Source organism: Meles meles, chromosome 8 (genome assembly GCF_922984935.1).
Source record: "Meles meles chromosome 8, mMelMel3.1 paternal haplotype, whole genome shotgun sequence".
NCBI classification, from domain to species: domain Eukaryota; kingdom Metazoa; phylum Chordata; class Mammalia; order Carnivora; family Mustelidae; genus Meles; species Meles meles.
Genome location: NC_060073.1, coordinates 35,588,857 through 35,615,738, shown reverse-complemented (window position 1 = coordinate 35,615,738; position 26,882 = coordinate 35,588,857). Strand labels below are relative to the sequence as shown.

At 35.1% G+C, this 26,882-nt stretch overlaps 1 protein-coding gene across 2 annotated transcripts in view; it reads left to right on the top strand.

Annotated features, from left to right (window-relative positions):
• The window catches only part of METTL15 (methyltransferase like 15), a 192,866-nt gene that overhangs the window by 86,582 nt on the left and 79,402 nt on the right, over window positions 1-26,882 (top strand). For both annotated transcript variants that reach the window (XM_046017536.1, XM_046017537.1), the window contains exon 3: window positions 9,420-9,556. In XM_046017536.1, coding sequence (XP_045873492.1) covers window positions 9,420-9,556 — 137 coding nt within the window. The remainder of the gene's footprint in view (window positions 1-9,419; window positions 9,557-26,882) is intronic.

Below are 26,882 nucleotides of genomic sequence, written 5' to 3'. Positions count from 1 at the left end.
GTACCCTAAGTCTCTTGTAAGAATTAAATTGGGTCAGATCTTTAAAGTGTGTGACATAATGTGCTCTGGCACATAATAATTGCATAATAAATGTTGTGTCCTATACTCTTAGTTACCAGATAGCATGCGTTGCTTGACAAGACAATAATAAATTGACAAAAATAAATTTAATTTTATTTTTTTTTAATTTTATTTTTTTCAGGGTAACAGTATTCATTGTTTATGCACAACACCCAGTGCTCCATGCAATACGTGCCCTCCCTATTACCCACCACCTGGTTCCCCCAAACTCCCACCCCCGCCCCTTCAAAACCCTCAGGTTGTTTTTCAGAGTCCATAGTCTCTTATGGTTCGCCTCCCCTTCCAATTTTTTTTTTTTTATAAACATATAATGTATTTTTATCCCCAGGGGTACAGGTGTGTGAATCGCCAGGTTTACACACTTCACAGCACTCACCATAGCACATACCCTCCCCAATGTCCATAACCCCCTCCCCCTCTCCCAACCCCACCTCCCCCCAGCAACCCCCAGTTTGTTTTGTGAGATTAAGAGTCATTCATGGTTTGTCTCCCTCCCAATCCCATCTTGTTTCATTTATTCTTCTCCTATCCCACTAACCCCCATGTTGCATCTCCATGTCCTCATATCAGGGAGATCATATGATAGTTGTCTTTCTCCGATTGACTTATTTCACTAACATGATGCCCTCTAGTTCCATCCACGTCGTCGCAAATGGCAAGAGTTCATTTCTTTTGATGGCTGCATAGTATTCCATTGTGTATATATACCACTTCTTCTTTATCCATTCATCTGTTGATGGACATCTAGGTTCTTTCCATAGTTTGGCTATTGTAGACATTGCTGCTATAAACATTCGGGTACACGTGCCCCTTCGGATCACTGCGTTTGTATCTTATTTCTCACTTCTCCACTCACTGCATCAGATGAGTCTGTTCTACCTCTACAGAGAAGCTAAGTAGTTAGGAGTACAGGTTCAGGAGACAGAATTGTTTTTGAAATCTCTCTCCAACATTCGTTAGCTGTACCTCAGACTATCCACCAAGCCTTCTCTCTTAAATCTCCCGTTTCTCTTCTGTAGAATAGTAATAACAATAGTAACTTACTCAAAGTATGGTTTTGAGAATCCCACTAACTTAAATGAATGTGGGTGAGTGTGTGTGTGTGTGTGTGTGTGTGTGTGTGTGTTTGCCTATGTATAAAATGAATGAATGATGCAGAGCCAATGTTTGGTACCATTTTTGGTGTAAAAGAAGCATTCAGTAAGTGTATTATACATTTTTATTATCATTATTACTCTCCATTCCTACTGGCAGTTCGGGCTTTGTGTCCTCTTACCTGGGTGCTTGCTCTATACCAAGTCACCACAATATTCTCATAAGCTACCATCCCTCTAATACTCTTGGCAGTCACATTATTATTTTTTTTTTTTTTTACTTCAGAAGTCTTCAGAGCTGTTCATTATCTAAGAGATAGGATGCAAATTACTTACCTTGGCCTTTCAGGACTGCCAGGAGTTGACTTCACACTACCTTCCAGCATTATTTCCTACTTTGTCTTATGGGGCTACTTCTAGGATGGCCTAGAGGCCACAGGGAACATATCACAACAAATAATAGTATCTGGCACACACGTGGAAGTTTTTAATTTCTTCTTGTTTCTGTTTTCTCCCTTTTTCTCCTTTCTACTCTCCTTGTAATACATCCTGCATTCCAGTCAAACTTGTTCTTCCTCTACATATCATATTCTTTCCTACATTTACGCCTTTGCTAAGGTTTCATTCTCTGTTTTTACTTATTTATTTATTATTTATTCAGTAGATATTTATTGATTATATTCTCTGTCATGCAATGTTTGGCATCCAGGACACAAATGTTTAGGGCATCTTCCAGAGGAGTATTATGGAAAGAAAGAATATATATATTAAAGATACAAAGGCCTCCAAGCTGAAAACCATGTGAAAAAAAGGGCCATGTCTATTTTGGCGTACTCTTGTATTTCTAACTCTAAGAATAGAGATGTGTACATGTCAGAATTCTCATAATTGTTTGAGAATTCAATTTGAGAGAGATGGAACAGAGCAAAATGGTAGAGAAGACATGAGACTATTTAGCATATTTGATAATTATAGGTGCTTTTGTTATATTTTATAACTGTATGGCTAGAGAATATATTATAAAATCCATGTGTAAGGAGTAGAAGATAATATTAGAAATGCAGAGGCCAGAATCTGAAGACTATTATTCATTATGCCTAGAAATTTAGACTGTGTCATGTAGCTTTGGAGAGCTTCTGAGAGCAGGAATGTCACGTGCTACAATTTTATTTCAGAAAAAATATCCTGTTAACGGTGTAGCAAGAAGGATTAGAAGTCAGACTGAGGTATGTGAGTGTGAACTTATTGCAGTAGTAAAGCAAAGAAATAAGGGGTCCTGATTTTAAAATGGGAGTGGAGAAATTTAAGGCCTATTTATGTAAAATCAACAGGATGCTGTGGCTAACTGAATTTGGGGAATATGTTAGAGTGAGAAGAAAGGGCGCTCTCTGACTTCTGTCCAGCCTTGACGGCCCTGCTGATGTGTAACCTCCTCCAATTTCGTCCGTCTCACTACTGATTGAAATACATATGTTTTTTCACTCCTCCTGAAATGTTGTATATGCTTTTCTTATATTGCTGATTTCTTTTTACTAGTAATTATTTGTGTGCATGTCTAATTCCCACATCAAACTGGAAGGCCCATAACTTAATATCTCAAGAGTTATTACCTCTTATGACCTTATCTGTACTGAATATTCAGTAAATATACAGATAATTAATTAATGCCATATATTTTAATTTACCTCTGGAAAAAAAGTGCAGAAGGTTATGTATATGCCTGAGACATGTCAGTATTTCAAAATGAAACCTGTTGCAAATAGGTGAAGTTTTCCGAAATTCTTTCAAAAACACTTCAATTCTAAATATTCAAAACTAGTAATTGCCAGAAAAGGAAATATTCATAGGAAGAAATTTTTCAGTGAAATCAGGCCATATTGTTTCCAAATTCAGATGAGAACTTACTATTAAAAATCTTGCACAGATTGGAAATGACTAATCAACATTAGGAAAATGAAATTGAAAGATCTGCCCTCGTGCTGTTCATGGCTAAAAATGTTTTCATGTCCAATTTTAACAGTGTTGTTCTACTCTGAAAATTTTGATGATTAGAACTGTTGGATTGGGAAAAATAAATCATTTAACTATCTAGTCTGTGCAGGATGATCTTGGGTGAATCCCTTGATTTCTCTCAGTTCTCCCTAGCTAGCTTTTAAAGAATATCATATCCGAGAGGTGTAAAAGTAGTGCTAAGTATACTCCAGAAAGAACAGTATATATTAATGGAATTAAATTGGATTATTTCTGTGGGTTCTTCTAGCTCTAACTACCCATGAGCCTATGATTTTAAGTATTTTAATTCTTTGCTTTTAATTTCAAGGTCAATTTGAAAACTGTAACCTGTCTAGAAGTCGGTCATCACCAGTTGCTATTATACATAATAGATGGGTATTTATCTGAGACTATATATACAACATAATTATCTTTGGAATTGTATCCAACAAATTTATCATCATAAAGTCCTAAAACAATTTAGGATGGTAGAACAGTGATTGTTTTCAATTGTTTTGGAGGTTTAAGGTGCAAAGTTCCCACATATATATCTACCTTCACTAAGAAAAAAATTTTTTTTTCAAATAATGATTGTTTATTTCAGTGTGATTATACAATTCCAGTTGAGGAATATTATGAGATGAAGAGGAAAGAGCATAGGATTTATATTTTAGTATTAGCTCTGCCCTTAGCTAGCTACCTTTTTGGGCCCTGGTCTCCTCATAAGTAAAATGAGGAGGTGGAATAAATAGTGTGTTACGTCCCTCTAAGCTCTGAAATTCTGTATCTGTACCCTGTTCATTATCAGATTCACAGCTATAGCTCAACTATTCAAGTGTGAGTCATCATGGTGCAAGGTAGAACCTAATCATTTCTATATTTAGAAGACCATGGGGATAAAATGTCATTTATTTGTATTTGATTCAAAGAACTGCCTAAAATAAGAAATGTTCATTTTCTTAGTTCAAATGTAAAGGATTCTGATCAACAGATAGAAACATGGTGCATTAGAGTTACATAATATTATTAATATCAGATCATCATTAATGTTCTGAAAAAGTTCTTTTCATTAATGAAACAGCTTGTCATATTAGGAATATATTGGTGTTAAATGACTTCTAAAAGTTAGATATCCTGTGACTATTTTATGTAGTCTTATGGTAATGAGTCTTGTATCTTGAGGAGTGTTTCTAAATTCATTTGCACAAATGAGTATTGCTATCTTTATCATAGCTACCTTGGGAAGCTGAGCTGTTTTTTCATATTACATCACTAAATATTTACTAAGCATCTACTACTGAACACTGGTGCTGTTAAAGTGGAGGCAGAGTTGGAGAATTGTAGTTATGCATCTTCCCTCAAATGTTTATTTTTTAAGTCACTTTTATTTTGATTCTGAGCCCCAATCTCCCTGTGCTGAGAAGCCATCAATCTCAGTCATTCTCATCACCCCAACTGAGCTATGCAGAAGCCCTGCATCTTACTACTCATCTCATAACACACTTAGTTCTCCCTGAGATGCCTTTTGTTTGTAATAAAGGCCCTCTAGGACCAGAGTTCTGCTGCTTCTGTGCCAAAGAGGGGTATGGAAATCTCTGGTATCACTGGGAACCCTGTGTTGAGGGTCCACCCTCCTTCAGTTCCTCATATAGACAGCTGCTTTGAGATCTTATAATCTGTCAGTCATTTCATTAGTCTTTCACCTTCCTGGAATTTGTTCATCATTCCCATTTTCTCTTCTATCCAATTTCACTGAGATCTCTCTCTCTTTTCGTTAAAGATACTAACCTACCCAGGATAACTAGCATTCTTTTTGAGCTTTTTTGTTGTTGTTCTTTAATATTAACTGATAGGAAAGTGGTTCTCTCCAGATGGTAGGAAAGATACTTTTTTCTTTGTGTCATGCAAAAATCCTCAAGGAACATATATTTCTAAAACTCTAAATACCTAGGCACAGGCATGAAATAGAAAGAGAGAGAAGAGGAAGAAAAAAAGAAGCACACGTATCTCAAGAGTTGTCCCGCTACACAAAGATTAAGACGTGGTTTCTGAGAGGCTAAATTCCAGTGGGAATGGGTGATCTATAAAAAAACTAAAGTTTTCTTATATAATTTTTATAAAGCTATTTCTACCATGATTCTTTCTATGCCATCCACTTTTATTTATTTCTTTCTTTTGTTCACTCCTCCCTTCTTCTCTTTATTTCTTTCTTTCAGAAAAGGCACAAAATACAGAGTTGTGACACATGGTTCAGAGTTCTCTTTCCCTCACTTGCTTATTATAGCATCTTAATCAAGTCACCTTATCTCTCTGCACCTGAGTTTTGTACTTGCAAAAATGGGGATAAGACCACTTGTCCCTACTTACAGAGCTTTTGTTAGACCAAGTAGGAAAACTGTTAATGCTCAATAAACTATAAGGTATTGGGCAAATATAGGCTTTGTTGATTTAATGCAGAAGAAAACCAGGTGTACCTGTATTCAGTTCCTGCATTTACTACTTACTAGCTTAGTTTAATCTTAGTTTCTGTGTATGTATAAATCTGATAACACCAACTTTGTGGTTGTAAGGGAGAAATAAGATAATTTTTATGTATCTCTGTGAAGTAAATAGGGGTACAGTTTATCCCCCTTTCTTAGATGAAACAGTTGAGGCTCAGAGGGTTAAAATACTTTGGTCAGGATTATACAGGTGAGAAGTGGCACTGTCAGAATAAAATCTTAGTATCAAATATTGGTTTCATGTTTTAGATAAATTATATCAGGTAATTTTAAAGAAAGAAGAATTCCTTTTATGTTTGAAACATAATATATATATATATTATGCATGCAGATGAGACCCATAGAAGCGTTGATTTGTAACACTCAGATTTATTTGTTCTTTTGCATTTGTCCAGTATTATTTTATTGTCAGCTAGTACAAATTTTAAAATGTGGTCTTATATCAAGTTAGTGACCCAGGAGAAGGGAGACACTAATTGGCTCCCTTTTCAGTTACAGTGCTAGTTGATTCACAAGGCCTATATTAATGAGCAATGCATATTAGAATTTTCAAAATTCTAGTTGATGGTTTCAGTGACCTATTAACCTAGGACATATGGTGGAGTTCACTTGTAGTTTTATAAATCCATGTCTCCATCTTTGCTTTGTGGTACACTTGACTGGTTATAATTATTTTTCCTATGGAAACTTCCTTGATTGTCAGTACATCTCCAAGGGCATAATCATGATATATTAAAAAATAATCATGTAAATTATAATCATCTTACATTTTCCAGAATATTTTTAATGATGAGGGTTTTTCTTTTTAATTATCAATTGGGATTTTTCTGGCTTGAGATAAAATAATCATATGGAAATTGTTTTATTTTCTATACTCTCGGTTTAAATACAGAATTATAGCAAGACTTGATATTAGGGCATAACAAGAAAGTAATTTATACTTCTGCCTTGGAGAAGTTCTTTGTTGAAATTATGCTAAGCCCCTAGAAATTTTTAAACTGAAGTATGGTAAGATGGGAGATTTTTACTTATTCATTGATACATAAAATAAGTATACAGACTGAGAATGGAAATTATTTGATTTTGAGATTATAAGTATATACTCCTAACAACCATACAAGTAATAGGAAGGGGCTCCTGGGTGGCTCAGTCGGTTAAATGTCCGACTCTTTATCTCAACTTGGATTGTGATTTCAGGATTATGAGTTTGAGCCTCACATTGGACTACTTAAAAAAAAAAAAAGACAAGAAATTCAAGTGTTTTTTTTTTCCTAATTATTTTTATGAACATATAATGTATTATTTGCCACAGTGGTACAGGTCGTGAATCGTAAAGCTTACACACTTCACAGCACTCAGCAGAGCACATACTCTCCCCAATGTCCATAACCCAATCACCCTCTCCATACCCCCCTCCACCAGCAACCCTCATTTTGTTTTGTGCTTTTAAAAGTCTCTTATGGTTTGTCTCCCTTCCTATCCCATTTGGCTTCATTTTTTCCTTCCCTAGTCACCAAATCCCCTACTCTGCCTCTCAAATTCCTCATATCAGGGAGATCATATGATAATTGTCTTTTTCTGATTGACTTATTTCACTCAGCATAATACCTTCTAGATCCATCCACGTAATTGCAAATGGCAAGATTTCATTTCTTTTGATGGCTGCATAGTATTCCATCATATATATAGATATCTCACATCTTCTTTACCCATTCATCTGTCAATGGACATCTAGGTTCTTTCCATAGTTTGGTTATTGTGGGCATTGCTGCTATAAACATTCGGGTGCACGTGCCCCTTTGGATCACTACATTTGTTTCTTTAGAGTAAATACACAGTAGTATGACTCCTGAATTGTAGGGTAGCTCTGTTTTCAACTTTTTGAGAAACCTCCATGCTGTTTTCCAGAATGGCTGCACCAGCTTGAATTCCCACCAACAGTGTAGGAAGGTTCCCCTTTCTCTGCATCCTCGCCAGCATCTGTCATTTCCTGACTTGTTAATTTTAGCCATTCTGACTGGTGTGAGGTGGTATCTCTTTGTGGTTTTGATTTGTATTTCCCTGATGCCGAGTGATGTGGAGCACTTTTTCATGTGTCTGTTGGCCATCTGGATGTCTTCTTTGCAGAAATGTCTGTTCATGTCCTCTGCCCATTTCTTGATTGAATTATTCTTTGGGTATTGAGTTTGGTAAGTTTCAAGTGTTGTTTTAACATTATCGTTTATAATGTTGAAAAGAGTGTATAGTGTCTTTTGTGCCGACAGTGACAGAAGTGCAAGCCTTAGTTTTATTAACATACTTTTGTTAAAAAGCAGTGCTTGTGCTTTTTCACCACATTTACATCTCTCATAATTTACATGCCTCCTCTTTTAAGTTTTGATCAGAAGATTTCCTCCATGTTATTCTTGAAATAGCAGGCTAACTTTTTTGAGGACTTCATCAGAGGATGGGTCTCAGCATGGTAACTGGTAGCAAAATATCAAAGTGTACTTGTGTCTTGTTTCTGACCACTCTTCTGGAAATAATTTGTTGCCTTCAGGGCAGGAGAATGTTCGGATCCATTTCAAGAAGTTGTCTTCTTGTGCAGTGTTCGCATTAACTTTGAGAAAGTTACATGTTTAAATATTTTTAATAGTTTGATCTATAGTATATGTCATTTTTCATAGTATTCAATATTATTGGAATTATTATTTTTATTTTCATAATACCAGTGAAGATTATAAGGGCACATTAATCTACACTGAGAGTGTCTTGACTTCCAAATCAACCACAATCAATTAACTTATTCACAAATGTGTTTCTAATGGTCCAGGTCTGGTTTCTTGCCCAGCTGAGACCTATTTTCTTTATAGTGTGGCCCAGTAAAATAGCCAAGAAGTAGATTCAAGTCCAATTAGCTTTACTGTTTCTCTAGAATGATCTAAGCATGAAGCCACCCCTGTAGATCATAAACTGTTATCCTGGCAAAATTATTACTTACAGATCTTACACTCTCAAGTGTCTTGGTTTAGAAGAGCAATTATATGTCACCTTACCAGTTAGGTAAGTATTGTGGTATCTTCTTTTCTTCTGACTTTCTTTTTCTTTTCAAAGCTTGGGGAAATCTAAAAACACTGGAACTTTAAGTGTCTTTCCCAAAAATATATAGGTCCTTGTGACAAAGCTAGAATTTACCCTAGTTGTTTTGACTTAAGCCTTGAGCCTTTTCCAGTTTTGATTTTTAAGGATTTGTCCTGTGATTATTTATTGTTAGGTGTATTCATTCTTTTTTTTCCTTTATCTCTTTCCTTCTCTCATTCTTTCTTTGTATTCTTGAATATCTTCATGTGTAATATAAAGCATTTAGAGAAATTGAGATAAAGTGAACCATACTAATTGTAAGCAATCTCCAAATAATGAGAAATTGTTGGAAATACTATCATCAGCCAGGTGCTGGAAAGCATTAAAAAGCTAGCAGCATAACTCTGTAGCCAGTTTGACCTTTGGAGGAAAATGTAAATTTGTCTTAAATTGGCCAGCCTGTGCCAGAGATGATCATTTTACTGATACTCTGACCATTTCTTTCAGACTGGTCACTCATAATTGATCCAGGTCTCATGTATAACAAATTGAACTCTAGGCGAAATAATTTTAATTGTTTTTCCAATTGCTATCAGCTCGGAAAATCAATATGTACCTCTAGAAATTAAGGTAGCTAGCAAGAATATTTTGTTCATGCTAGATAGTAATTTTCTTTTTCTGTGTTGACCAGATTTTTCTAGATATGACATTTGGTTCAGGAGGACACACAAGAGCCATTCTGCAGAAGGAGTCAGACATTACTCTGTATGCCTTAGACAGAGACCCAGCAGCTTATACAATAGCTGAACAGCTTTCAGAATTGTATCCGTAAGTAATTCTCTTGTATAATTATTGAATTTTGGTGCTGAGTTTTATAGAGCTGGTTTTTACCATTTTGGAATTTGTTCTCCCTTGTATGTTGTTATACTTCAATCTGCTACATATTTTCTCTCTTTTTCCCCTGAAGGAATTAATGTAAATATTGTTTTTAGTACCACTTAAAATGATATTACTGCCTTTATCCTTCCTGAATTCATAAAAAGAAATAAAAAAAATGACTTATGGCTAAAATTTGAACATGGGTTGAAGTCTATCTATGGGTAATATTTTGACAGTAGTTTAAGAAATAATTTTTAAAGAATTTATGAGTTACAGTTTCTAAGAATTTACTGGTAAAAGTGAATAAATATGTGAGAATAATGCAGAATTCATTAGGTCACATACATCAATGCAATGCAGTTGTTTTCTCTGAATTCTTTTTGAAATTCACAAGTAAATTTAGAGTACTCTATCCCTCTGTCAACAATTAGGTGAGCTTTCACTGTGAAACCTTTTAAAAATGTAAAATATTGTCTACATGAGTTGTTAAATCATCTTCCTTTAGAGAAAATTTGGATTAGTGGATTATGCTGTGTTCTTTCAAATTTACTGGTCTGAAAAAGGGAAATGTCTTGGAGCTAAGTTGACTACCTATAAATAAGTATAGGGCTGTTTTCAGGAATAAGGAATTGTTCTCTCATGCTTCATAGACGGAAATCAAGAAAATAGATGAGAATTTTAGAGGTAGATTTTGACTTGATGTACACCAGAATTTTTTGGTAGCCGTAACTGTCCAATAATGAAAAAAGTCTGCTTGGTGAAGTAGCAAAAGTATGACCATGGAAAAGTTTAATCACAGACTAAAGATAAGAAGTTGAATTACTTGTCCAGAATAGTCTTTTTCAACCTCTCAGATCCCAAACTCTTTGCACATCTATCAGTGTGATTAATTCTCCCAATAAAAATTAAATAAATACACCTAGATTTTTGTTTGCAACATCACAGGGTTCAGTGGGAGTGCCTGAAATCCACTTAACCCCAGGTTATTTTCTTCTAAGAAAAATATGAGAATATGGTTTAATGATGTGATACTTAAAAAAAAAAAAAACAAACACACCTATCTCTGTTATTCTGTAATGTAACTTACATGCATCTTCTTTAGGAAATTCTTGTAATTCTAAGGCATTCATATTGGTGAAACTTCTTAAGAGTTCACCTGATTATGACCTGAGTGTTCATAGAATGAATATAGATCTCTATTATATTTCACAATCATAGAAAAACTGGGTTTTCTTAGATACTATTATTTCTAAAATTTCATACCAGTTCAGTTTTTCCAAGGTCTCTTATTCCTTCAAAAAGCCTCCTTTTCTCAGAAGGAGCTTAAAATTTTATCAGTTTTAGCAGGCATAATTTGTTATCTAACAAGAATCTTGAGACTATATTCTCTTTTCAGTTTACAGTTGTAGAAACTATTAGCTTAGGTTAAATAATTTGCTAAAAGGCATATATGAATAAACAGAGATAAAGCTGAGGCCCCATCACCTAATAATCTTTTTTTTTAAATTGAAGTGTAGGTGATATACTATGTTATAGTAGTTTCAGGTGTACACAGCATTTCTACATGTTACTCAATGCTTACCGTGGTAAGTACAGTTAGCATCTGTCACAAGACAGCATTATTAAAATATTATTGACTCTATTCCCTATGCTGTACTTTTCATCTCTATCACTTATTTATTTTGTAACTGAAAGTTTGTACCTCTCAGTCCCCTTTACCTACTTTACCCATCCTCCCACCCACCTTTCCTGTGGCAACCACTAGTTTGTTCTTTGTTTTTAGGAGTCTGTTTTTCCTTCATTCATTTTTTTCTTTTTTTACTTATAAGATTCCTCACATAAATGAAATCCATATGATATTTGTCTTTATCTGTCTCACTTATTTCGCTTGGCATTAATACCCTCAGTTCTATCCATGTTATCCCAATTGGCAAGATTTCATTCTTTTTTATGGCTGAGTAATATTCTGTTGTGTATATATATATCTGGACATTTGGGTTGCTTCCATAACTTTCCTATTATAAATAATAATGCAGTAAACATAGAGGAGCATATATCTTTTGAAATTAGTTTTCATTTTCTCTGAGTAAATACTCAGCAGTGGAGTTACTAGGCTGTATGATATTTCTATTTTCAATTTTTTGAGGAATCTCCGTACTGTTTCCGATGGAAACAGTAATTGCCCCAATTTACATTCCTGTCATCAGTACAGGAGCATTTCCTTTTCTCCACATCCTCCCCAACACTTGTTATGTTTTGTCATTTTGATACTAGCCATTTTGACTTGTGGGAGGTGATACCTCATTGTGATTTTGATTTTCATTTCTCTGATGACTAGTAATGTTGAACATTTTTTCATGTGTCTGTTAACCCTCTGTATGTCTTCCTTAGAAAAATATCTTTTCAGGTCCTCTGCCATTTTAAAATTGGATTGTTTTTTGGTATTGAGTTTTATAAGTTCTTTATATATTTTGGATATTAACCCCTTATTGGATACATCATTGCAAATGTCTTCTCTCATTCAGGAGGTTGCCTTTTTGTTTTGTTGATGAATTCCTTTGCTGACAAAAGCTTTTAGTTCCTCTCTCTTTGATGTAGTCCCAATAGTTTATTTTTGCTTTTGTTTCCGTTGGCCTGAGGAGGCATATCCATAATAGATAGGTTGCTAAGGTGAATGGCTGAGATTCCTGCCTTTGTTTACTTTTAGGAGTTTATGGTTTTAGGTTTCACGTTTAGGTCTTTCATCCACTTTGAATTTATTTTTGTGGGTAGTGGTCCAGTTTCATTTTTGGAACACCAAAAATGTCTTTCCAGTTTTCCCCAAAACCACAAAATTGGCTCTCCAGTTTTCCCCAAAACCATTTATTGAAAAGACTGTCTTTCCCTCATGGTGTATTTCTTACCTCCTTTGTGATAGATAATTGACCACATAATCGTGGGTTTATTTATGGGATCTCTGTTCTGTTTCAGTGAGCTATATGTGTCTATTTTTGTGCCAGTACCATACTGTTTTATTACTATAGCTTTGTAGTATATCTTGAAATCTGAGATTGTGATTCCTTTGGCTTTGTTCTTCTTTTTCAAGCCTAATAACCTCATTTTATTAAGTTTCATACTACCTTGACTCAAATCTTGAAAATTTTTTAGTTCTTTGGAAGATAATTCTTTGCCAAGTATAATAAATTAGTTAAGGAACAATAGAATAAAACAAAATAAGGCAAGAAGAATTAATATGGATGAAAACCAGAATGAAAGCAACTGAAAAAAAAGAATAAAGAAATCCAAGTGATCATTCCAAAAACATGTGATTAAGATTGAAGAGGACACCAAACACAGATACAGGATAAGTTAATCATAAGATAATACAACCATAATTCTCTGGTAACATGTGGAACATCAATGGAATGAATAGTGTCCTAGGAAATATAAATTATTAAAATTGACTGAATAATTATAAAACTTTAATAAGTCATTACCAGAGAAGAGATAGGAAAGGTAACTAGAGTACATAGAACAATGCACCATGACAAGATTTGCAGTTGTTACCTAGGTCTTAAAAAATAGGAAAGAGCAGGGTGCCTGGGTGGCTCAGTGGGTTAAGCCTCTGCCTTCAGCTCAGGTCATGGTCTCAGGGTCCTGGGATCGAGTCCCGCATCGGGCTCTCTGCTCAGCAGGGATCCTGCTTCCCCCTCTCTCTGCCTACCTCTCTGCCTACTTGTGATCTTTGTCTGTCAAATAAATAAATAAAGTCTTTAAAAAAAATAGGAAAGAGGATTGCCTTTTTTTTTTTAAGATTTTATTTACTTGACAGACAGAGATCACAAGTAGGCAAAGAGTCAGGCAGAGAGAGAGGGGAAACAGTCTCCCTGCTGAGCAGAGAGCCCGATGCGGGGCTCGATCCCAGGACTCTGAGATCATGACCTGAGCCGAAGGCAGAGGCTTAACCTGCTGGGCCACCCAGGTGCCCCAAGAGGATTGCCTTTTATACTATTCTTGATCATGCAAAGAATGTAAAGCTTTTTCAGTTCATTTTATATTGAATCTAGCATAGTTTTATACTTAATCCTGCTAGACGTAGTATAAAAGAAGAGAAAAAGTCTAACCTCACTGAAGAATATAAATGTAGAATGCAAAAGGAAATACTAACACATCTAATTCATGTATCATTTAGTTGAAAGAATAATACCTATGGCCTAGTTAAAAGAATAATACCTAAAGAATGCAGAGATGTCTCGGGGCGCCTGGGTGGCTCAGTGGGTTAAAGCCTCTGCCTTCGGCTCAGGTCATGATCCCAGGGTCCTGGGATCAAGCCCCACATCAGGCTCTCTGCTCCGCAGGGAGTCTACTTCCTCCTCTCTCTCTGCCTGCCTCTCTGCCTAGTTGTGATTTCTCTCTGTCAAATAAATAAAATTAAAAAAAAAAAAAAAAGAATGCAGAGATGTCTCCAGGTTAGCCAGCCAATCAATGACAGATTGGTAAGCATGACTGTAATCAGCTAGATAATCATATTAAAATCTCTATGTTAAACAGGAATATAACTACTTAAATATAAAATATTCTATCATCTAAGGACAAACAGCAGTTATTTTCCCAAAAGGTGAAATACTATAATAATTTAAGTCAAAATCAGGATATAAACATGGATTAACCTCTATAAATACTACAACCAGTATTTTTGGAAGATCTGGCATATAGAAGTAAGAAGCTAGTTAAGATATTCTTCTTGTAATGATTTGACCAAAAGACTTGTAAAATTAATAAGTTGATACAATAAGATCAATAGGTAAAATTTTAAAAATATTCTTTGTAGTAAATACTTGGAAAGGGAAATGGGAAAAAAAACATCCATTCTCAAAAAAGTACCGAGAACTACATAGAATATTTAGTAATAAATTTTACAAGAAAGGCACAGTTACAAATTAAAAAAAAACTTTCTAATTTTATTAAAGGACATACAAGATCGAACAAAGAAAAATCTTGTTTTGGTGTAGTATGAATTCATACTATAAAAAAAAAGTTCTCCCCAAATTTAATGTATGTCCAGGAATTATTTTAATTGATTTAACTGATAAATCCTTGTTTTTAAATTATTTAATATGATATGAAGTATGTATAGTTGGGGGAGTGACAAGATTTTTGAGGGGAAATAAAAAAGTGAGGGGAAACTTGCCTTACTAGATGTCGGATCATACTGTAAAATCACTGTAATGAAGTCAGTATAATATTGACATGAGAAAAGGTAAGTAGACTAGTGGAAGACAGAATTCAGATACAGATTCAACAATATAATAGATATATACTATACTATAAAATAATTTAATAGAAGGGGAAGATATTCAATTTTTTGAGAAAATAGTGCATTATTAAATAAATGGTATTGGTACAATGCTCACTGAACTTGAAGAATTAAAATGGACCCCTATTTTAAGTCAGATTCAAAAATAACTTCCAGATAGAGTGAAAATATATGAAAAATTGAAAAAGAAAATTCTATAAGAAAATTGAAGACATTATATAGACAATCTAAGTGTAAGTTTCTTAATCAAGACTACAAATCACAAATCTATAAAATTAAATATTAGAAATATCTAATATTTTATAAAATTTTAGAAGTATGTGGCAAAAATAAAAATATTTTCCAGACAGTTAATTGGGGAGAAGAAATATTAGTAATATGGAGAATAGGAACAGGATTGACATTCCATTGAAGGAAAATACCATTTTCCTCTACCCTCTTAAGTTCTTAGCTAGAGCAGATTCACGAGAGAAAATGCATACACATTTATTTCTTATGTGACATAAGAGCCTCCATAAGGAAGTGAAGACCCTAAGACATGCTTACACCTGATTATTTCTATATTAGGTTTGATAAAGAGAGGAATGTTATGGAAAAATATGATAGAACAAGTGTTATGAGCTAAGTGTAGTAAACTGGGGGAAACTTAGTAAGCCCCATTTGTTCAGATTCTTCTTACTTTCTCACCTTTGGAGTTGATAAGGGTCTTTCCTCTGCGTATAGGGAGGGATTCTCTCCCATGAGGGTCTTATGACCTGCTTTAGGAGAAGCGCAGCAAGTTCTTGCTTATGTGCTGTTTCTCATATTCCTTCAGTTTAAAATATTCAGTATCTCGCAAGGTGCTGTATCTTGAGGTAGCATGACTGGAACCGATCAATATTTATCTACATGTAGGAAGAGTTCTTCTAAAATTGATAACATAACAAAATCCAGTTTGGAAAATGAGCAAAAGTTATGGGAGGGTCATTTGTAGAAGATTAAGTTATGAAATGATGCTCACATCAATAGCAGTGATGAGGGAAATGGAATGAAAATAATAATGGTTAATGGTTTATATTTATGAGACTGGAGAGACAATAATTTGAAAAGTGAGGATATGCAGAAAAGGATATTCATCCATTTGTCATGAGCATCTTTTCCTATTAACAAAATGCGTAACATGCTTAGAATCTATCTCATCTAAGTAAAAGAATCAATATCTAAGGAAGCATATTTTATGCATTAAGTATGTATTTCACAAATTTTGATTATACTTATATATTATCAGATTATTATGTTATATATTATACATGCAGAACATTATAAATCCTATTTATATTTTATTATCATATTCATATTTCATTAAATTATCTTAAAGAATAATTTTGTTGATTGGAGAGTATTTCCTTCATGTAATTATTACTTAATTTATAAGAATGCTAACTCTACTATAGTCTTATCCGTGTCCATATTACTGCTATTTTAAATCTTTCTATGCTATATTATTTTAGATGCCTTACTATAAACAACGAATACCAGATGTATTTTCTGTAAACAAATCTGAGTATGTTTTCTGTAAAAGGATAATTAATTCGGGATATACTTACACTTTTTCTATGTCACTTTGTTTGATGTTTTTCTATTTTTGTGTTTCATTGAAATTTTCTTTGGCTTTTAAACTTTATTTTGTCCCTGCGTAGTTATTTAGTTTCCCTTTTCTCTACCAGTTTTGATGACATACCTTTTATTTTTTCATTTACTACTGGCTGATGTTAGTGTTTTATTTTGTTTTTTAAGGTTTTATTTATTTAAGGAGACAGAACAAGGACAAGAGAGGAGGAGTTAGGGGTGGGGAGTGGTGGGGAGGTTTAGAGGGAGAGGGAAAAGCAGACCTGGCTGAGCAGGGAGCACTATGCAGGGCTCCATCCCAGAACCCTGAGATCATGACCAGAGCTGAAGGTAGACACTTAACTGATTGAGCTACCTAAGGGCCCCTGATGTTAGTGGTTTTTTTTAAAGATTAAACATATTTAAACAATTTTTTTGGTTAAGTATGCAGAAGAAAATAATATTCCCATTTTTATTTTACTTTTTTCCCCACCCCACTGTTTGTCTTTTAAACTATTATCTTATATTTATTCATTAATATCTACTATTATGATAATTATTAGCATATGCATAGTTTGGCATCATATCTAAAATAATTATTTATAGTTCATTTAATTCATTTCAGTGTATTCCATTTGCCTTTTTTTTTTTAAAGATTTATGTATTTATTTGAAAGAGGAAAAGAGAGAACATGTGTCTATGTGCACAGAAGTGGGGGGAGGGGCAGAGAGAAAGAATATCCGAGCAGACTCCTGATGAGCAGAGAACCCCCCCAGGGGGGACTTGATCTCAGGACCTGTGAGATCAGGACCTGAGCTGAGGTAAGAGTCCATGACTTAATTGACTTAGCCACCCAGGCACCTGACTACTAGCCTTTTAATACTACAAGTCCTATTTTTAGTTCCTCATGTAGGCTTATATCTCACTCAGATAATTACGTCTTTAAGTCGTTTTGCTAGAAATATGAAAAAGGGAAACACCTCTACCTTTGTCTACAGAGACTGTGTTATTCACACTTTCCTACATGGGTAATAGCATGATTTAACATAGCATTTTGGGCATTTTATGGGTATTACTCTTCTTCTTTTGACATTTAGTGCTGTGGAGAAGTCTGAGGTCAACCCAGTTTCTCTGAGGTAATTTCTCATTCTCCCCACCGGGCTGGATGCTTATTAGATATGTTTTGTGACTATTTTTGATATTCACAAATTTTTCTAAGAAATATTACTAATTCGTCTCTTTTTGTTAAATTGCATGTAGGAGTTATTTTGTTAGGCCCACTCTTTCTTCTGCTTTCTAACCCATGAATTTTTACTTGTTGGTTGGAGTTGTATTATCTTCTGCATGACCTTTATCTTCTCAGTGTTTTCTGCTACTTTTCCTTTGCCTCACTATTCTGGGTCATCTCCTTAAGGTTATTTTCTGTTACAGATTTGGGTTTCTACAGTATTGATTGTGATTTTTATTGACTCTTGGTCAAGTTTTAATTCGTGTATTGGAAATTATCTTTCCCTGTAACCATATTTAATTTGTTGATCTGATCTTTTGTGGCAATTCCTTTTTATATTCTCTCATTTTGTCATCTCATTTTTCTGTTTTATTTAATAGCCAGGCAGATCTTTCTTGAAATTTATGGAATCTGGTTCTGTTTTTTTTGTAACAAATCTTTTTCGAAAGAATGTTTTTGTTCTGTATCTTAAGTACAGAATTTTCCTTTTCTCTTCCAGGATCTTTTCATAGGCCTCATCTTGGTCATGTATTTATTTGTGTAGTTTTTACTATTTGCATAAGTTTTTTTTTTAACTAGTTATTGATACTATTTGAACTTGTATTGTTTTGCTTGCTTTCAGAGAAGATTACATAGGTATCAATAGCTGGCCTCCATTTTTTAAATTAAAGTTTGTTCCATGGTCATTAAATTGGAGAGTTACAGGGATGCTTGGGTGGCTTAGTTGGTTTAAGCATCCAACTCTTGGTTTCAGCTTGGGTCATGATCATGGGGGTTGTGGCATCAAACCCCATGAGAACTCAGTGCTCAGCATGGGGTCTCCTTGAGATTCTCTCTCTTCCTCTCCCCCAGCCCCTTCTGCTCATGCTCTTAAATAAATAAATACATAAATATCTTTTAAAAAATTGGGTGAGTTACAAATGTACTTACTTGTGTGACATAATCTATTCTAAATTACCCATATGATCTCTTCTAAGTTACATAGTCTGTTCCCTGGCACTTGAAATTTACCATTTATCTTTTCTTGCTTTTAAACCCCATTTCTTATTTTTGGTTAAATTTACACAGGAAACCAGGGCAAAGGCAAATCTAGACCTTTTGGCTTCAGGCTTGCTGCTTGTGTTCTTTCTACCACTCTACAATATTATACTAGAAGCAATTTAGTCATATTCTCTAACAGAGCTGGTATTCATACCTGGGAATTTTGTCTCCAGGGCCAGTGTAAAATTCATGTAAAGGAATACACTATCTTAAACAGCCCTATCTACCTAAAATTTAGATTGCCAGAGTAAGATATGAGACATAGCTGTTATTAATCTTACTAACCATAGGAGGTCAGTTCTGCTATGCACCATCAAAGTGAAAGAATTTTTATAAATATAAACAAACATTAAAAAAAAGCAAGTTGGAAAAATTAACTAGACTGTTTTGAACTATTGCTGATGGTCTGTCACTATTTTCAGTATTTTTGTCAGTATAATCATTACTAAAATGAGATCTTATATTTTGCCCCACTGAATACTATTAAATACAACCTCTACCCAAGAGGTATCTGCTTTGAAGGATGAAGGTGTTTGGGAATGTGAAAGTATGTTATTTTCTGGCATATACTAAACATTTAGTTCCAAGGCTTAAGAAAACATGTATTGTACAAAGTACTTTTGGGGCAGTCTGGCTCTTCTAGTGGTTCCAAGGGGATGAGGACGTAGTCCATGCCTTCATAGAGCTCATGATGTAAACGGAAAATAGATAAGAAAAAAATAATTTCACTGTTATTTAATTGCAGTTGTGATTATGGCTAAGAATGAGTATAGTATGTTCTAGGAGCAATATTTTATAGTCTAGTCTAGAATATCTAGAAACCTACCTGAGTATGTGAATTTAAGACAGGACCTGAAGGATGAGTGACTGTTAGTCAGGTGAAGATGGACCAAGAGTGAGCATTTATAGTAGAGAGAACAGAATACTTAAAGATCTGTAGCAGGAAAGAGAATGTCAGTGAAGGGACTATAAAATGAACAGTGTGAAATGGATGAGAGAGAGAGGTGGAGTGGATAGAGAAGTAAACTAGAGCCAGATCATACAACACCTTGTAAGGGATTTTGGACTTTAAGAGCAATGGGTAGGTACCCGTTGCTGAAGCAGGAAACTGACATGACTGTATTTGCATTTTTAATAGATTATTCTGCCTAAAGAATATGGGTAGGAAGAGGGTAAAATCAGAAAAGATTTAGTGAGAACAGTTAAAAGGCTAGGAATTTCCACTCTATATGAAGGCTGGTGGTGGCTGGGCCTTGAAGATTTCCTTTTTCTGATCATCTTTTTAGAAATTCTACTTTGCTCTGGGTGGTCATGGCTTCCCATTTTAATGGGATTCTAAGAGATTAAAAGACTTCATTCCAAGGTAAAATTATGTTACATGCTTTATAGGTGAAATTTAAGTTAATATTGTGATATTAAATTTTAAAAGAGCATTCAAGAATTCACACTCATCTGACTTGGCCAATATAGGGTAGGAGACAAAGAATGAGTAAATTCAATCCTGCATGTTCCCAAGTCTATAAAGTATTTGCATTCTCACAGAAGACTTTCAGTAATTAACTTTCCTCCAGAATCTGTCCCACCTCTTATTTTTCTTCTCTAGGGCAACAGCACCACCTGGGAAACATACATATTTATTGGGTGAATGAACCCATGCACTAGTTCTACTTAACCATTACTTTTCCCTCACTGCTTATTTCTAATCAGCAGTAAGGTCTTTCAGTTCTGCCTCAAGACTTTGCAACTTTAATAGCTGACTGCTGTTTCTTCCTTGTTCACCATAGACCTCTGAAACATGCATAGACTGCTGCTTTTTTTGAATTCCAGCTCTGCCGTTTACTCACTGTAAAACCTTGGATACATTACTTAACCTCTCTTTCCCTCAGTTTCTTCAGCTTTAAGATGGCGATAATAATAGTACCTACCTCCTAGGACTGTGCTGAGGGTTAGACTTAGAACACTGTTTAGTATATCCTTTTAGTGAGTCATGAAGTCTTTTTACTGGGTCTTGATTGGCATTTTATGGAATGGAATGGAAAAGAATAGGAAATATAGTATATCACATGAAGTTAAATTTAAGTATTGTTTTCAGTGGAATGTGTCTATGTATGCTTCGATATATACATACGCACATATATCGTTTTTTTTTATTTTTTTATTTTTATTTTAATTCCAGTTAGTTAACATACAGTGTAATATTAGTTTCAGGTATACATGATAGTGATTCAACAATTCCATATGTCACGGCATTTTCAGTTTTTAATCCCCATCACCTATTTAACTATATATTATATTTTTGTATATGGGATTATAGTGAAACCATATTTTTTTTTTAAGATTTTATCTATTTATTTGACAGAGAGAGAGATCACAAGTATGCAGAGAGGCAGGCAGAGAGAGAGGAGGAAGCAGGCTCCCTGCGGAGCAGAGAGCCCGATGCGGGGCTCCATCCCAGGACCCTGAGATCACGACCTGAGCTGAAGGCAGCGGCTTAATCCACTGAGCCACCCAGGCGCCCGTGAAACCATATTTTTGACTGTGTATTTTGATCAAAATTTTTTGAAAACTACTTTCCTCTGTGGCTACATTCCCCATATTCACATTGTGTACTAAATATTCACTGAAGACAGAAACTTTAATGCATGTCCATATCCCTAGAACCTGGCTCTGTGCTTGAAATATACATGGAAGCTAACAAGTGTTTGTTTATGGTTCCCACAAAAAGAAACCAGTGGTATGCAAGGCAGTTATATCTTTTAGGATTCTGTTGTTTGGAAAGCTTAATTTATAGAATTGGAACCCCCTGAAAACTGCCATTCATTTTTTTTTTTAAAGATTTTATTTATTTATTTGAGAGAGAGAGAGAATGAGAGGGGAAGAAGGTCAGGGGAAGAAGCAGACTCCCCGTGGAGCTGGGAGCCCGATGCAGGACTCGATCCCTGGACTCCAGGATCATGACCTGAGCCCAAGGCAGTCGTCGCTTAACAAACTGAGCCACCCAGGTGCCCCAAAGATTTTATTTATTTATTTGACAGACAGAGATCACAAGTAGGCAGAGAGACAGGCAGAGAGAGAGGAGGAAGCAGGCTCCCCGCTGAGCAGAGATCCTGATGCTGGGCTTGATCCCAGGACCCTGGGTTCATGACCTGAGCTGAAGGCAGGAGCTTTAACCCACTGAGCCACCCAGGCACTCAGAACTGCCATTCTTAACCTGTATTTTGCCTGTCTTGCCTTGAATGAGATAGGGCGTAAGATATTAGTCACTGACTCTGAAAATTGAGAGGACACATGGTTGGGAGTAGAATAATGTTTCAAAGTAAGAGATAAAGCATGATGTCTATGATCAAAAACACTTACAATTATGACAGAAAGTTAACGTTTCTTCTGACTTGGAACTAGAATAGTACCCCGAAAAAGGGGTGATGAACAGGCTGAGGAAGTTACTTTATTCTAAGTTGACTAAAAGAATTGCTTTTCTCGTTGTGCAAAAAGAATGAATACTGTTACGCTGAAAAAATAAATAAAATGGAAAAAAAAAAAAAGAATTGCTTTTCTCCGTTTTTTTTTTTTTTTTTAAGTCAACCCTTAATCTTCTGAATTCTTACCAGGTGTACTGGATAGCCTCCATTTGTCCCTAGACTCTCCCTCCACCTTTGTCTACATTGAATCCTAGAAGAGAAGCGTTTTATGTAATTATTAGCAGGCTTCCTTGTCTTCTGGCTTTTGGTTGAGTTCAGCAAATGGGAGGCACTGGCAGGAAATGAGAGGGCGGAGGAGAGTGAGGTCAGAGTGTTCATCAGCAGTGGCTACACTTCTCTTCTGAGATAATTGTTCATAGGGCTCCTATTAGATGCATCTCTGGCTCTGTAGGATTTACTTGTCACTCCCTGTCCTTGCCTTTTCTCCTCTCAGCTTAGGGTGCTTCTCACCTCCCTTTTGACTCTCCTTAACCTAGTCATACTTTCGTAGTCTCTTTATTAAACTTTTTCTAGTTATCCCTGCTTGGATGTGCTACTTTTTCTCTTACCAGAAACTGCAGATTTACGAGGTCTGTGACCCTTCTTTATCTCTGGATCCTCCTTCTGTGGTCCTATGTGGATCTGACAAATGATAAATGTCCATCTCCATTGGTGGAGAAGCAGTCTAGATTTGGAATTAGGCAGTCCTGGTTTGGAGTCTTATTTCTGCTTTTTAGATATGTGACCCAAACTTTCTGAAGTTTATTTTATCTCTAAAATGAGGTACTATTGAAACCTAATGATATGCTATGAGGATTAAATAAGATTATGCAATTAAATTGTTTATCTTAATATTATTTAATAAATGTTAGCTATTGTTGCTTTGCTATAACTGTTATGTAAGATAATACATAATTACACTAATAATTATTGCCATTTATAGAGTATGGAAAGTTTCAAGATGATGACTGGCTTTTACTTCCTGTCTTTACCTACTTGGTTTCCTAACATGTACAGATTAGAGTCGGTCTAAAATTTCCAGTATGGGACACTGCATCCAGCTTTCCTCACCTTGGCAATGTTCTGGAATCTTTTATTACAGATTCATTATCAGTGTAAATACTGAAGACTATGTCTGTCACAGCTCCAAACACTGCTCCGCTGAGCTATATCATTGCCTTCCTTTTTACCTCTAGCCCCCCTGACTGACTTTTTATTGATTGTGATTTCTCTATCAGTTCTTGGCTTCATGATAAAATAATGAATGAGATCTTTCTATGTGTCTCTGTCCTTTGGCTCTCTCCTTCTATATTCATATGCTGCTACCTTCCCAAAACCTTCTTTTTCCTCATTTAAGAAGGTTAAGGTTTTCCAACATTTAATTTTTAGTCCTTTCTTGTTCTGAAACCTGAAAATTCTGAAAGGCTGATTCCTGAGCCTTCTTCATTACTTTTAGATTTAAGTTCTTATTGTTTATTATTTAGCTCATAATTGGCATGGAGAGACAGAGTCTGCAAGTGTTTATGTCAAATAAAATCTTTGGTTTTTGTTTTCTGACATTACAAATTTAACTCAAGGTCTACATAATTAACACCTCTATACCCATTCCTAAGTGTTGTTATAGATTAATTTCTTCACTTAGAATATTTGACTTAAAGATTTACAAAACTGATTCATGGAAGCCAACATGTATATTTGAAATGTAAGTCACATAAAATGTAAGTCACATTTTATATTATGATAACTATGAGAAAATGAATTACCTCTTCACAAACTTAAGATAATCCATTTTTATTGCCTACGTCATTTGAACGTATCCATATGGTACCAGGATGAGAATAACAGCTTGTTCAACACAAGGATGACTATACCTAGAAAGACTTCATTTATTTTATCTTGAATAAACAGTATATATTTAGAGACATTTTATTATATATGAAAAAATTTTATGTTTGGGCTTCTGAGATATTAGAAGAATGAAAACAATAGTTGTATTTTCTCTATCATAAACTAAATAAATCAAAATAAGTTTGCTTTAATTATATGCATAATTCTCCTATTCTCTACACACCCACTTTTGTCTGATATTTAAAGTAAAAGTGAAACAAACAGCTGCTAGATTAGATTATCTGCTTTAGTATTTTATTCTTGTTTCCCGAGAGAATACAATCTAAATTTAATACACAATTCAGCATTTGTTTTAGTGCCTGCTGTGTATAGGGAGGTAGGCTTGGCATGGGGAATGCTCAGAAGTCCCAAGATGAGGCCTCTGTAGGTAAAGTAGGAATGAGATCAGTTAGATAAATCTTTTAGAAGGGAAACTACAAAATGTATTCTAAATCCAAACTTAAATGATTTTTTGGAATATCTATTCTTATTTTCCCTACTATTATTTGTTATTCATTTAATGTACTTTAAGAAACCCTATTTTGGGGCAGGTATTAAACCGTATTCTGGGAATACAGAATATTGGGGTAATGGGATAAAAAGAGCAATATAATCCCTTCCTATTTTATCAAGCAGGGTGGGGGGTTTGGGAGATAGGGAAGGAAAAAATGAAACAAGATGGGATCAGGAGGGAGACAAACCATAAGAGACTCTTAATCTCACAAAACAAACCGAGAATTGCTGGGCGTTGGGGTGGTAGGGAGCAGGAGGTTGGGTTATGGACGTTGGGGAGGGTATGTGCTATGGTGAGTGCTGTGAAGTGTGTAAGCCTGACGGTTCACAGACCTGTATCCCTGGGCCAAATGATACATTATATGTTAATAAAAATTGGGGTGCCTGGGTGGCTCAGTGGGTTAAAGCCTCTGCCTTCGGCTCAGGTCATGATCCCAGGGTCCTGGGATCGAGCCCCACATTGGGCTCTCTGCTCAGCGGGGAGCCTGCTTTCTCCTCTCTCTCTCTGCCTGCCTCTCTGCCTATTTTGTGATCCCTGCCTATCAAATAAATAAATAAAATCTTTAAAAAAATAAAATAAATAAAAAATTTTAAAAAAAGAATGGCAGATATTAAATAGGTGTTTACGATAGCAAATAGGGTCAGGACCCAGAAGTATTAGATATTACAGAAATAAACTGTTCTTTAGAAAGACTTATTTATTTGTTTTTAGAGAGAGAGAGCACACACACTCAAGGGGAGGGGGAAAGGGAGAAGGAGAGAAAGAGAATCTCAAGTAGACTCCCTGCTGAGTGTGGAGCCGGACATGGACTCGATCCCACTACACTGAGATGATGACTTGAGACAAAATCAAGATTTGGGCACTCAGCCCACTGAGCCAACCAGGTCCCTCAGAAATAAGCTTTCATATCATGGAAGAATTGATTCTATGTTATTTATTTATTTACTTACTTACTAATTTATTTATTTTATATTTTACTTAATTTGACAGAGAGAGACACAGTGAGAGAGGGAACACAAGCAGGGGGAGTGGGAGAGGGAGAAGCAGGCTTCCTGCCAATCAGGGAGCCCGATGGGGTGCTCAATCCTAGGACCCTGGGATCATGACCTAAGTGGAAGGCAGACAGTTAATGACTGAGCCACCCAGGTGCCCCTGATTCTATGTTACTTAAATAAAATACTATTACTGCAAATATTTTTGAAAAGGAGGAGTACTTATTAACGTAACAAATAGCTGCTTTTACATAAACCCATCATCTTGTGTCCTGCTTTATGTCTACATGCTGTTCATTGACCTGGAGTATTATTTTATCCTGCTTATCTTTCAAGACTAAGCACTGTGGCTTCTGGGAGCTCACCGTGACTCCCAGTTTGATTTAATGTCCTTCTTCTGTCCCCCATCACACCCCATGCAACTTTTTCCAAGCTCTTAACACAATTCTCTTGGTTTACTTCTGTATATTATAGGGTCTTTAAAGTATGATTCTGTCTTACCTAACTTTGTATCTTCCACATTCTGTAATAGATCAAGTAAGTACTTGATTAATATGGATAAATGAATGGGTGATGATTTTCCATTATCTGTATCAAATGTGTAAAAGTCAAAATTAGATATAATTTGCTGAGTTTATCTTGCTTTCCATTCCACAATGTAAATAGAACCCTTCTAAATCTCCAAACCACTGTTTGAAATAACGGTATTTTAGATCTAGGTTCTACAAAAAATTAAATGGCTAAGTACAGATTCATCTACTTACTAAATACTTATTAAGAAATATTAGGAGATAAACTCTGATTGGCTATCCTTTACAATGAGCTAAGAGTGCTTACTACCAGTTTTACTGTGGAAAAACTAGTTATCACTTCTATTTCCATTTGAAGCCTGCACATCCAGGGAACCTATATGGAAATATGCATAGTCCCATTACAAAAAGGTATTTAGAGCCTATATGTTCTAAGACATTTTATTCCCTTTTCTAGTAATGCTAGTCTTTTTTCCTTTTGCTGAAACTGAAAAATTAAGATTTAGGATGTCAAACTCCTATAGATAAAATTAATAACTTCTTTTAAATGAAAAAATGTCAGTAATGTCAGTACTACATGACATTAAATTATTATATAATAATTAAAGATACTAGGATGCATAGAATAATTTAGAGAATACTTTTTGTATTAATATCCTTACTTATTTTATATCTTGAAGAATTATTTTTCAAATAAGCGGGTATATTAAAAGGAACATTTTGTGCAATGTGTAGGCTCAGC